The sequence below is a fragment of the Morone saxatilis genome, unplaced genomic scaffold (genome assembly GCF_004916995.1).
Source record: "Morone saxatilis isolate NCDOM2014 unplaced genomic scaffold, NCSU_SB_2.0 Contig20, whole genome shotgun sequence".
NCBI lineage: Eukaryota > Metazoa > Chordata > Actinopteri > Moronidae > Morone > Morone saxatilis.
This window is the reverse complement of record NW_023339763.1, coordinates 24,606,352-24,620,496: the sequence shown is the minus strand read 5'-3', so window position 1 is coordinate 24,620,496 and position 14,145 is coordinate 24,606,352. Positions and strand designations below refer to the sequence as shown.

General features: G+C 39.8%; 1 protein-coding gene across 1 annotated transcript in view; it reads left to right on the top strand.

Annotated features, from left to right (window-relative positions):
• dlg2 (discs, large homolog 2 (Drosophila)) overlaps nt 1–14,145 on the top strand; it is a gene marked incomplete in the record, with an annotated part of 110,841 nt that overhangs the window by 86,467 nt on the left and 10,229 nt on the right. The window contains 5 exon segments of the mRNA XM_035666687.1: nt 3,281–3,437; nt 6,362–6,464; nt 12,429–12,543; nt 12,995–13,171; nt 13,708–13,783. Coding sequence (XP_035522580.1) covers nt 3,281–3,437; nt 6,362–6,464; nt 12,429–12,543; nt 12,995–13,171; nt 13,708–13,783 — 628 coding nt within the window.

The following is a 14,145-nucleotide window of genomic DNA, read 5'->3' as shown; positions in this document are numbered from 1 at the left end:
TGTCAGAAATTGAATATAATATTCATAGGTATGTTTTCATTAGTCTATAATCACCTGATTGTAAGAATTTATGTTTAGAATAAGTGTTTTAGTGACCTTGAGAAAGAGCCGTTTTTATCTACACGGGGTCCTCTTCTGGTCGGGTCCGTCATGTTGAACCGCCAGATTTCTACAGTAGCCCAGAACAGACAAACCAAACACTGGCTCTAGATAGGGCCTTTTGAGTTTTGCGCCCACTGTAGTTTCTGCTTCATGCTTGGAAGGGGAGGGTGAAACGAGGGAGTTGCAATCTGCAACAACACGGGTAGATGCCACTGGCACAACCTTCATTTCAGGAAAATACCTTCAGTTCCACCCAAAGAATAATTATGCAGTTTTAACCTGAGACTGTACCTTATGTGTGTATCTTCTTACATTAGGGGTCTCTGCAGATATGGTACAGAGATATTTTTTACTGTGACTATGAAAATTTCAAGTTGAACCACCAAAGTTAACTGTTGTTTTTCAAATATACTTAACTTTGAAAAACAACAGTTAACTATTATTCATGTTTATAAAGTTCCCTGATTAATTATGCATTTACAGTAGGGGGCTGATTAAGTGTGAAACCACTGAATTCTTGTTCGAGTGAATGATCAAACACTATGGCAGGGTTTTTTCCACAGACATGGTTCTAGGTATGATATACATATGAAGAAGAAACCTTTCTGTCCACATGAAGTCTCCTCTGCATTAATGATTCCATCATCTGCCCCACTGCAGCTTTCTGCAAACCCTATTTATAGCTTAGACAAAATGTCAGTTCTTTCTGTAGGGCATCAAAACCTTAGTGTTTTTGCAGTTCTTGTCATAAAACCTGCAGGGTTTGCATAGATGGTTGAAAATGGCAGAGGGAAGATTGGAATCAGGCTATCTGTGCTCCATTAGAAATGCCTGAATGTATGCAAATCAGACTGTTGTTGGTTGGGGGGGATTTTATTCTGCCTGTTTTCAAGGTTAGACAAACTACAATTTAGCATAAAACATCATGTGTTTGTACACTGGCTTGTTCAGTCAAGACACCAAGTTATTGTTAAACCAGGATGTGTCTTCTAATGACGGTGAATAGGACGCTGGCTTTGTTTACAGTGAAAGAGGGTCCTGGAACAAGTGGTGGACCACAGAGGATACATAGCTGGTACTGTGAAGAACAAGAGAAAATTAAGCAAACACTCAACAGCTTTGCTCTAAAAAGCCTCGCTCTAAAAAGCCTCAAGGAAAAAGTGCTTTTTCATGCTCCTGTAGTTAATTCATTCACAAGCAGATGGCAATATTCTGCTTACATTGATGGTGACAGTCCTGTATTTTGTTGTCTCCTGGAAGGGTAATGTGCTGCTGCTTTTAGGTTTTTTAAGATGTCACTGGATTTGATTTGATTTCACTTTATTGTCAGAATTGCTTCAGAAATATGTCTCCTATCTAAAGACATATACTGTTTCACATAAATAACACAAATAGTACAATATGTATTACTCAGGTGATCAGATGAGAATGGGTCAGTACAGGGAAGTTGGGGGTGGGTGTGGTCACCTATTCTGAGTGAGGATTAATAAAGCAGTGTCCTAGCTGTATTTACAGGACACGTGAACAATTACACACAGGTATGTTACAGTGATTGTAAATGTCTTCCCAGCAGCTAAGATTGTCATTCAGCTGGAGGAGACTACAAACCCATTGTTTAGATATTTTTGTTACAAATTCCTACCGCAGTGGCAGCTGCACTCTCTCTCATCTGGTTTAAAACAGGTTGAATGACCTCAGCAATCCATTATTTATGATCAGTCAGAGCAACAGACAAGTAAAAAACACATCAATAATACTCATATATTTTACAAAACAACAAGTACTTTTTTAATAAATAAAAGCAGGAATCATAGCCTACAGAAGTGATTAAAGGGTTCTCAGCTTATTGTATCTCTTGTTATGTTATGAATCATTCATAATATTAAGGCAGCGCTCCAAAATACACAGTGCAGCATTTTCAATATTACTGAGTCACCAAGTCAGGTCTCCTCAATGTTTCTGCCTTCAAGCCTCAAGTTAAGTCGAGTCTCACAGTGTACAGACAGCTCTCTTTCATACTATATATCACTATAACGATATGTACATTCAGGACAAACAGGACAGGATTCCGGATTTAACTGCTTGTAATTCGAGACGGTCCCCAATTTTTCAAGACGTCTGGTCACCCTTTTTTTTCTACATCAGACATTATGAATAAGAGGCTGCAGTGGATCAATTTAACCACTCCCTTTAAAATTCAGTGTCTAGTCCACACAGGCACATTGAGGCCAACTTACTTAGAACCCAGACTCTGACTTTAACAGTTTGACAGACTGAGGAACAAAAGAGTTTCACAGTATGTTCAGTAGAGCTGTGGGACTCCTTCGGTTTGATGGCAAAAAGCTGATATTCTTCAAATATGAGAGGGGTCGGACATAATATTACCTGCACTATAATGCAATGCAAGGTTATTTTTGTTCAAAATTGTTGAAACTGATTACATCGAAAATACAACTCAAAGTCAGTTTTGTGAGTTAAAAAACATTCTTGATTAAGTACTTTTTACTTGTTATTTTGTTTTCACGGTACAAATAAAAATTACAAAATTAAGTCAGTGTCACTTAAAATTACTAAAGCTACTTGATCAAGAATGTTTTTTAACTCACAAAATTGAGTTGGTTTTACCAATTTTCAATATAATCAGTTTCAACATTTTTTGAGTTGATGTGGTTTAAAAGTGTGCCAGAGAGAAAGTTCTTTTAGTATATGCAGATAAATCAAGTTAATAAAAATAGTGGGCAAACGTGAAATAGTTTGATTTCATTGTTTGTTTGCTAGATATTATTCCTGTTTGACAATCTAGAAGAATGACTGCTGTCATGATAGAGTGGTTTTAGCCCTCCCTATCATATGGATGGACCCATGAATGTATCCTAGTGTGTGTGCACGTGTGAGAGAGAGACAGAGAGAAAACAAGCCAGTGTGTGAGTGCTGCATGTGACGAGGTTTCTTTTCCGTCAGAAACGAATTGGGGACAAGAGATCCTAAGTAGAGCACCATCCCCCTGTGGAGCTCCAGCAGTCTTTGAGCTCCATTGCCCAAGCAAAGCATAGCTGAGGATTCTGTCGACGTGCTGTGGCGATTGTTGTCCACCTTTCTGTCTTCCGCCATCCAAGCTGAAGATGCTGAAACCCAGCGACTCCCCTGAGCTGATGTACTATCTCAACTGTCTGTACAGGGAACCCAGGAAGGTGGTGCTTCACAAAGGCTCCACAGGCCTGGGCTTCAACATCGTGGGCGGTGAGGACGGCGAGGGCATCTTCGTCTCCTTCATCCTGGCAGGAGGGCCCGCTGACCTGAGTGGAGAGCTGAGGCGAGGCGACCAAATCCTATCGGTAAGTGCACAAGAGACACTTCAGCCAGATTTTTTTTGTGGAAAACATTCAAAAGTGAGCAGGATTATGAATCATGTGTTATAGAAATGACCTGTTAATTGAAAATTATTAATTTGCTTACCTGTTACCTGGTAAAAGGTCACAAAAAGCTCCAAACTAGCTGAACAAAGGCTGGGTGGCTGGGTTTTAAAATGGTCTACTCTTGTTAACCTGTGTGTTCCCAGCATATTAATAGAGAGTGTAATAGTCCTACTGGCCTAGATTCACTTTCAGGGCCAAACGCTTACAACCTGGGCCTTTTTTTCCATTCCTGCAGTATTTCTCTAATATTATTACAGAGAGGTGTATTGTATCTGTGGTAGTTACTAGTAAGTTTTTTTTTTAAGGCTGGACCTGTTAAAGAGTATTCTCAGCTCCAGAAGTTGCATTATATTCTTGAGTTTCACATTTAGCTGTAAGTATCACTATAGTTATTTTTGCTTGGGTTTATGCCTTTTTCAACCTGTAGTCCAAACATGCAGTAGGTTGTTGTCATTCATAAGATTTACATTGTCCCAAACAATGACATTTAACGTAGTCAAACTCTAACTGAAGTCAGTCAGGAGAAGAGAGAAAACATCTTTTCCATCAAGAAAAGCCTTCAGTGCCGTTCTTTGCTCTCCTTTCAATAAAGAAATACTTCTGAAAGAACTGATGCTAGCAGGATCTAAGCTAACCTCTTTAGCAGCCGCCATTGTTGGTTTTGAGCAAACAATCACTTCTCACACACATCATCTCACACACCTGACGTTAAATCACTGACGCTAACCCTAAACCACGGCGTTAACTCATGCCAGTAATTCCTCAAAGGACGCTAATTGGTCCAAACCACTGTGGTTGGACACAAGAGCTGTATGAGGTTGGGCACTAGCTTATCATTTTGATACAATAGTCCAACAAGCAAAAATGTTTTTTCTTTTTGCTTCCCATGGTCATTGCTGCCTTTGTGGGCAATGTCAGTTTTGTGTTTTCACACTGTGGACATGACTTAGTCAGCGTCTACCGCCTTTACAGTCTTTGGTTTGAAAAACACATACTGCATTGTTTGGTCACAGTATTCACAAATAAAAGAAATAACTGCATGTATGAGGACTCACTGAGATGATGAACAGACTGCACAGCTCTCTAGCAGCTGGGAGGAAGTGATTGCTCTGCCTCATTATAGTTAATTGTAGCATTTTGCTACCCACACTTATGGCACACTGTGCTACAGATTACACTGTCTCATTTCATTGCAGTGTTATGGTATTGTATAGCCTCCACATTGGTAAATCAACATGGCACGTCTGCCTGTTAATTTGCATCCAATCAGCACCTCGGTCTACGCTGATGAAAGCAGGCAGTTAATATTCCAGCAGTGGCCTGGTTTTGAAATCTAACACAACTTCCTCTGTCTCTCTACACCACCTATTGACCACATATTCTACTATCTCTTCACACACTATACATATCCAGTGTGGTTCTTTGTGCACTATTACCTGAGGCCCTGTGGTCTGTTGCCACCGTATATTTGCCCGAGCACTGAACCAAGCAACAGCAGCTGTGAAGGGAGAGGTGTGTCGAGATAAAAGTGTAAGCCTGTGTCCATCCTCTTGTGTAAAGCGACACAGAAACAGAGGCATCCTTGGATTTCCTTTTTTTAATGAATCGAGCCCAGCCTTCTTCACACTATGTTAGTGTGCGACATTTGATCTGGTTTCAGCACCAGCTCTTGTGATAATGTGAGAAAGATGCAAAAAATACATTCACCAATGAAACCTTTAATTTGTGTGTTACAGATGTATTTAGAAGCATTCACTCAACAGTATGTTTAGATGCATTGCACCTCTTCAAAAATGTTTGTACCCACAAAGTCTTGAGGGAGTTTAAACATTTCTTATATATTCAGGGTTCCCACACATCCTGGAAAACCTGGAAATGTAGAGACTAGTTTTCCAGTCATTGAAACTCCTGGAAATTGATTAAAATGACCAAAAAAGGAGGCATAAAACTAGACTTTATGTCAAGGCCTACCAGTAAGGAAGTGCTGTCCTGAATTGTCAAGACGAATTCCAGGAAGAAGTCCTGAAAAATGTCCTGGAAAATGTCCTGGAATGGTCCAGAAAATATAAATATTTCTTAAAAAGAGTGGGAACCCTTCCCGACATTTATGGTACCAGATTTAGCTAAATGTTGTCAGCAAAACAATTAGCCAAACAGTGAAAGAGAAATCTACAGTATTGCATTGCATTGCATTTTTTTCTAGTGTCTACCACAATATATCATTCTCAAAAGATGTCCCAATCCTTAAAAAGTCATCTACTCCTTCTACTTCATTAAAAATTCTTAGTGTATGTGCAATGGTGGCTTTTAAGTGTGAAATAGTCAACGCAGTAACAGAATCTTGCTTCGTATTTGATCAGCACTGCCTAGTTTGGTAGTTTGATCTGAGTCACGGAGAATGACCTGTCAATCAAAAGGTAGCCCCGCCAAAAGCATACAAGACTTTATTGCTATTTTGCTCTAAATTGGACCATAATTTACTAAATGAACATCATAATGTATTGGAGAAGCAACTGAGACCCTAAATTCATCAGGAAACTGTTTACTGAGCTCATAAATGAAGTGACAAGTTAGCTCATTTTCCATTAAAGTGTATGCGATCGGTGTGTTATCAGAGCCAATGGAGCTTGCTGCTGGAATTTACATAGAATGTAGGTTTTAAGACTTTTCTGCGTTGGCTTCACCTTTCAGACCCGGAAGCTCTGTTCATTATATATACTGTCAATGGTCATACCATGTATTTTTCACTGTTGCTGAATAAAGTATAGCTCATTTGTGTGGCAGGTTATTGTACCAATAAAACACTAAAACAATCCTGTGAATTGTGCTTGTGGTTAAAACAGGTTAATGGCATTGACCTGCGAGGAGCTACACATGAACAAGCAGCAGCCGCGCTAAAAGGAGCGGGACAGGTGGTCACCATCTTTGCCCAGTACAGACCAGAAGGTGAGTCAGCGCAAACCAGTTACTGTACAAGTACAGGAACCCTGTTGTGTAAACATCCTGCTAAGTAGCACAAACATTACACAGGACAGTGCTTAGGTAGGTCTCCCCTACCCACTAAGTCATTTGGTTAGAATCAGGCCAAATGATGGGGTCCCCTTATGTTTCACTGCTAACTTTGTCAACACATCACTGCCAAACACACAAGTATTGAAACTCTGTTGAACAGTCACAATAAAACCATCCCACATAATTTTCTTTTCACATATGGTGAAATGAAAATAAGAATTAAAAGCAAAAAATGATAATGATTTGTTGGGACCAGCCCATACACTGTATCTTGGACAAAAGACAAACACTAAGAGCCTACAGGAATAATTTAATACCTACACACTACCTTTAGGATTCTGACCCTCATAACCTTGCAGAAGAAGTGTATGGATATTTTGTTCCAAATCTTTTAATTTAAATGCTAAACATGTAATTAAGAGGCTGTTTTTAGTGACCTCTCCGGCAGCCCTGCCTCCATGTTGCGACAGCTTCATCTTAGCAGTGATGGGATTTATGCAGCATGAGAAACATTCTGCCTGTAGCTTAAACTGGGAAACAATGCAAGGTCACTGCTGATTTCATGTTTGCGATGACATTTTAAATCCAAGGCATTCTTTCGTCCCGTCATAACACCACACTACTCTAGCGCTGAATGGATTCTTATATGGTTTCTTATGGGTGAGATCTGAGTTGAGGTGACACCTCTAAAGGACCATTGAGTGGGATTTAGTGGCATCTAGTGGACACTAACTGAACACTGCTCATGTCTGTATTTGGCGACCTGGGAATGATAACGGGCTGTGTACAGTAGAGACTACAGTGGCCAAGAAAGTTGGGAAAACTGCAAAAGGCTCTATCTACAGCCAGTGTTTGATTGTCCGTTCTGGGCTACTATAGAAATATGGTGTTTCATCATGACCGACTCTGTAGAAGAGAACCCGCTCCCTCTGTAGATAAAAAAGGCTTGTTTACACACTGGAGGGTGACACTTAACACTTGACACTTTTTTTTTACCATCTTTACATAGTGCCCTAGTGCGCCATATGCTAAATGCAGTCTTTGCTAAGACAAGAAGTCCATTTAAGTTTTCCTACTCCCACAAAATTCCTGAAAAAAAGAGGAAGTCATGTTATCATCTGGACAAACAACATTCAGTTTGTCTTAAACTGGTTTGTGGTTTCTTTGTCCTGTAGCATTAGCATGTAAATTACAACAACCCATGCGGGGCATGCTAATTCAGATCTACAAAAGACTGTCTGCCAACCTTGTGTAAGTTAACATGTAGTGATGTGGATCAGACAGCTTTGAATGGTGACATGCCTCCTCTGATTAAGGTCAGCAGCGGCAGTATCTACTCGAGTGCTGCAGTGACTGTGACTCACCGTCAGAGACCTCTCGATTTCTCAGAGGTGCCAAACTCACAAACTGTCTAGAACCCTGTAACGAGAGCTGTGGTTTAGCTCAGAAGTATCTCTATCTAAATCTGGCAGGTCTAAAGCCTAGCGTTCAAGAAGTCAAAAGCTTTACCTGTTGAGCCAAGGTTTCTTTATACATTTCTTGATGTATGCTTAGTACATCAGTTAGATCAGCCAAAACATGCTGGCAACAATGGCCTCAAGAGAGTGCTCTTGGTGTTCGATTGCTTTTGCTTCTCAAAAATGTCATATTTTTTAAGATCTTGTAAAGCTTCTTCTCTATAAACTCAGATCTGCTCCGTCTCACAGGAAACTCTTCAGTATGTGGCAAAGATCATAGGTTGTCCACCAGGTCCTAAGAAGTCCAAAATCCAATAATCTTAATTTTCTGCCTTAAAATGTCTTATATATGATTTTGACAGGTCTTTCAAATTGTTTGGATTAATGAAGTTAATGTTTTTTTTTAATGTTTAAGTTGTATTTTTTCTTACTTTTGTGTTTTTGTGAAAAATGTGTATTGATCATTCTACAAAATGAAACCAACATGTAACCAATACCAATTTTCTTTCATGTTTTGTATTTTTGTTTTTATTTGTCTTGAATATTGTATCCCCTTTAGCTGCCACCAGGGTAGCAGCTATTCCTGACGTCCACACACAACAAAACATACATACAAATAAGACGAATAATTAGATTTCATTCATAATTAGATCAGTTAATTGACAGTGGGATTATTCAAGTCTTAGTGAGTTCTTCAGTGATCATTGTTTGTAACTTGTTCCACATTGTGACGGCTCTGTTCATTACAGATCTACACACTGCATCTGTTCTAGGTTTTTGTTTCACTAGATAACCCCTGGTAGCCTTGTGTCACATAATTTAAGTGTGAATACACAAAACAATCTGATGTTTTGCCAATATGGATGTAAAATAGGTCTTAAATTGTATTCATAATGGTCTTAAAAAGTCTTAAATTTAACCTGTTGAAACCTGCAGGATCAGTAGAGAAGGTCTTTGACTTGGCATCAAGTTCAATCTGAAGCCCAAGCCTCTTAATTTAGGGACGACAAATCCCATCATCCAACTTGTTGCCTTGTTCTCGTCTGAGCTGACATCTCAATGCTGACTAACTGGGCCCCTTTGGGACTAACAACTGCTTTTTCTTCTTACCCATCAGAACTTGCTTTATGCTCACCCCGGCGGGCCCACTCTCCTGTACCAGGTTTGTGCCACTGGCACCTGTGGCTACTCTGAGCTTTAGCCTCATTCACCAGGGTTTGGCTATGTGATAGTCACTGAGTGAATGCGATCACAGACAGTCTGTCCACTCCTCTTCACCAAGCATTTGACCCACTGAAGCACACCTGATCCTTTCCTCTCCCAGCCTGTTTGACTCTCACTCCTCCACTGCACATGCACTTTTCAAAACCTCCTGACTTTACCTTTTGTTCCTGTGTTCCCAGGCCATGTCCTCTCTTCTTCCTCTTTGAAAATGTGTGTACATGCTCTTTTTGAGTATGCTGTATTCTGAGGATAATGTGCAGACACTGTACTCATATATTGCAGCTCAGTATAATAGCTTGTTTTCTAAAGTCAAAACAGCCCACAGTGTTGTTTTTGGATTAGCCACATTAACCAGGACACTGGAAAGAAGCATTGCTATTTATTTTTTAACAAATCAGGGTTCCCACGCATCCATGAAAACCTGGTGTAGTTTTTTCCGGTCATGGAAACAATTGGAATTTGATTAAAATGATCAAATTCTCTTAGAAATAATCTGTGTTGTCCTGAAAAAAAGGCAGTGTTACCAATGATACCAATAAAGGTTACATTCCTTCAGGTCAAACGGAGTATGGAAATGGAAATGCTCTGCTACACTAAATGGAGCGATTAGTATCATTGGCAACACCTTTGTTTATCCTACTATTTCATGTCAAAATGGCTGTTTCTTAAAACAGAAAATCAGCTGTGGTGAGAACAGAGTACCTGAGAACAATATAATATGAAATATCTATGAAATATGCCACTTAGTCAGCGGTCACCAGTTTATTTAATGACAGAAAAGGGGTCCCTGTAGGAAAAAGCTTGGGAACTACTGCTCTACAGGATGGAGCAGGCAGAAGCTTCTGGGTGCCAAGACGCTGGTACCACACACATAGTGCTCCAGGAACTTTGCACGTTCATTAAAAAAAAAAGGACATATGCTTAAGAGGGACAGTCACATAAACTGCATGTGAGATGATGCACAGTATACAGTTACATCAGTTTAGTCTAGTTCATTTTTTCCATTTATATTACTACAGCATTTCCCAAATATAGGGAACCCAAAATGGGTCACAAAGCAATTTTTATTGAGTAAAATGCACAACATTGCTCTGATATATTAATTAATTTTCCTTATTTGAATGGAAGAAGAGAGAACACTCTTTTTCTGTTTTAATTAGGGAAATAAAATTAGAGGGCTACGCATGTACTCACAGAACTCCAGTAACTACTATTTTTGCTACACTGGTTTGTTCAGCTCAGATTCTGTGTATGGGGGTTCCTTTCTCTCTCTCTTGCCCTGACAACACCCTACAGTAGCTGTACGAGCGATCTCCCAAATCAAAGTATTCTTAAAAGCAGCTGCTGCTGCCAGGCGGTTACTGCTAGAAGTTCAGGGCACATGCAGATAGGCGGCAACCACTTCATACCACTGTGATCAAAACCCCTTCCCGTCTGCCACCTTCCCCTTATTGAAATAACTGGAGTGTATAAGCCCTGTTAGTTAGGATCTTGGGGAGACACCAAATTTCTCTTTTGGGTCTCGTTTGGGAATCCCTTGTCTACACACATACACATATTGTACACTCTTCGGAGTGTGTAAATTCAATAGCAGTATATTACCTGACAATAAATTCCTCATATAATTGCAAACCTAGGCCCTTCCTCCGTAAAGTGTCTCTGTTATGCATGATCACATATAAGAACAGTGAAGGAAGAGGAGTTGTCCAGTAATTCATAGACTGATAAAGCAAACAAGCACTGCTTTAAAAACACTTATCCTGTTTGCTGCGTCCGTTGGCATTTGTCTCCGCCCCTGCACGGCTTCTGAGCAGCCACAGAAGAGAGAGAGGTGTCTTTCTCTACTCAGTGCTGCACTCAGCACAGCATTGGACTGTGTGTAGTGAAAAGAGAAGGAGCACAGGGGGAACACAATATAAGAAAGAGAGGACAGCAGTAGAAGATATAACATCAAAGTGAACATGCAGAAAGGTATGTGAGACCTATTTTAGAGTAAGTTGGGCAGAAAACAAAATGAGACTAAGATAAGTTTAAATTGAATAATGTAGACATTTCTGTTATTGTTTCTGTTGTAGATGATTCTCCAGTATGAGAGGGTTCCTTTGCTCACATTGGCTCAGTCTTTAGAAAAAGGAAGCATTTGATGCAAGTGCTGCAGTCATAGCTGTAAATCAGGTTTCTCTGAAAAAAAAAACATATTTAGTATTTTTAGCTTTATTTACAGTATATCTCTTTGTCTTTTCTTGCCTTGATGTGTAGAACACAGGTTGTGCAGTCAGCAGTTGGTTTTGGTTTTGTGTCACAACAGAACATGTCACATCTCTGTACGGTTTGATCTTCTTTAAGTGACAGATTAGCCAGCCCTGCCTCAAGTTATCAGTTGTTTTGTCCTCATAGTAACTGCACTGTCAGGAAAAGCACACTTGTCAGCAGAGTGACGGGTTCTCACATCCTGACATCCTCTTTTACTTTGCCAAGAGCAGTTCAGTTCATGGCTTAAGTCACTGACTGGAAACACTGGTGGGCATCAGTGTAAACCAAAGCAATAAATTGTGTTCTCAGTTTTATGATAGACTTTTGTGAATACAGCAGCACGAAGGATTGACTCCAAAATTTGAAAAATATCTATCTAATATATATTCCCTCATACAAACAGCAATTTCCTTAATGTATTAAGTTCATTAAGATGCAGTTTATCTCATAGTCAAGTTTCAGTTTTTAACAACCTGGAAATGAGACTCAATAATCAACATTCTTTCTCTAGAAGTGCTTTCTGCACCTTTTCTTTTTTTATTGATTTCAAGGGGAATCCAACTGAATCCAACCTGGTGGCAGGCATTAAGAAAAACTAGAAATAGCCATTTTTTTCTTTGATGGTCTTGTTTGTTTCTGTATGTCATATAGAGTCATCAGTATTAAACTTAGACTGTTTCATTTCCACAGAGTTAAAAATTCTGTGTAGTACATTTAAATAATGGAAATGTGCATCCAGTGCAGCACTGTGTAGAGCCCACAATGAAAATGATAGGCAGTATCACATTTTGAGGGTAGTAACAGAAATCAAATGAAAATGAAAATGAAATGAAATGAAAATTTAACAGGGGTCTCTTTCAGTTTTAGTAGCATCATTAGATTGACCTACTCTTTCCCAGGATGCACTGGAGTCTGAATGCAGACCTGGCTGTCAGGCTTGATTCGTTCTAATCTTGTCTTGCAGAGTACGGGCGTTTTGAGGCCAAAATCCATGACCTGCGGGAACAGATGATGAACCACAGCATGAGCTCTGGATCGGGATCGCTGCGAACCAATCAAAAGAGATCGCTCTATGTGAGGTTGGTCTTGTTTGGATTTTACCCTAGTTTTGGATGCTCAGAAAAATTCAGTAAATGAAAAGTCCATCCCCCGAATGTCTTCCATATGATGTCTGCACCGATTTATTCCAGGCACCATGGTAAAATGATACGAGTACTGTCTTTTTAAAGACAAAGGTTTAATGTAACTTTTCATACAGATGACTGAGAAATTTTTTTCTTTATGTGGACTGAACACACACATACATGTTACTGTAAAACCAGGTTTGAGATCTGTAACTGAAACAGAAGAACATGTCTTATTATAGCAACCCTCATGGACCAACAGTCACTTTTCTCTCTGACCTGGTAAAGCTGTGCTTCTAGTTTCTCTTTGCCCAGTTAGAAAGGACCTCACATGGAGGAATTAGAGTGAAATATTAGGAAATTCAGTGCGTTTGCAGCACTAATCCTGATATCTTCCACTAAACAGAGCACTGTTTGACTATGAGAAGGCAAAGGACAGCGGCCTCCCCAGCCAAGGCCTCAGCTTCAGGTACGGGGACATCCTCCACGTCGTGAACGCCTCCGATGACGAGTGGTGGCAGGCCCGCCGCGTGACCCCGCATGGGGACAGTGAGGAGATGGGTGTCATCCCCAGCAAGAGACGGTACGCAGCGGAGAGAAATCTGTTTCTGCTTTCCTGAATTCCTGAACTGGATAAAAAAAAAAAAAAAAAAACTTTTATTGCAGTCTGAATGTCAAAAAGGCTGTAATGTACTGCTAGATTGCGTGGAAATGTTATCAATGATGTATACTCCCGGTGTCCCCTTAACATAAAACAGAAGTATAGGCTGGAATTGGGAAACCTGATATCTCACACTGGTCCTTTTAAAGGTGCAAGGCACATATTTAGTGCACAGCACATATTGAGACACTCATTAACAACATATTGATATTCCTCTATTCATTCCATTCAGATAAGCAAGAACCTGTTGGGGACCAGCCTGAAATTCTAGGTGGCTGGTCTGTGCATACATAGTTTGCAGCGATGCCTGAGGAGAATAGAAATTTTAAGACACTTAGAGTGTCAGACTTGTCCTCACCTTTGGTAGCCAAAACTTTCTGTACCTGAGCGTGTTGTCAGCGTGAGTAATTTAATTTCCTCTCTTTGGTTAATGGCTAACATATCTCTTTGCTTGGCAGGGTGGAGAGGAAAGAGCGGGCACGTCTAAAGACTGTGAAATTCAACGCCAAGCCTGGGTCATTTGATTCTAAAGGGGTAAGTGCCTTTATGAGTGATGCAAAGTGTCAATTTAAATGGATGCATTATTTTTATGATTCATAGAGTAGCTCAGATACAGCTGTGAACTTTTGTAAGTCTTTCCAGTGATTGTCATCAAATGTCTCACCGTAGTTTGGTATCCATTCATAACTTAGTCTGAAAGTATAGACTTCATTTATTCAGTAGACCACATCAGCCAGTTCCATTATGTGTGTGTTTCTTTTTGTGTTTCATTTACACGTCTATCAAAGACACCACTACTGTGATAGCCCCAAATGTATATCGTGAAATGACAGAAAAATAGCAACTTTTAGGGCTCTTGGGGATAAAATAAATGAATAAATAAAATATATATATAT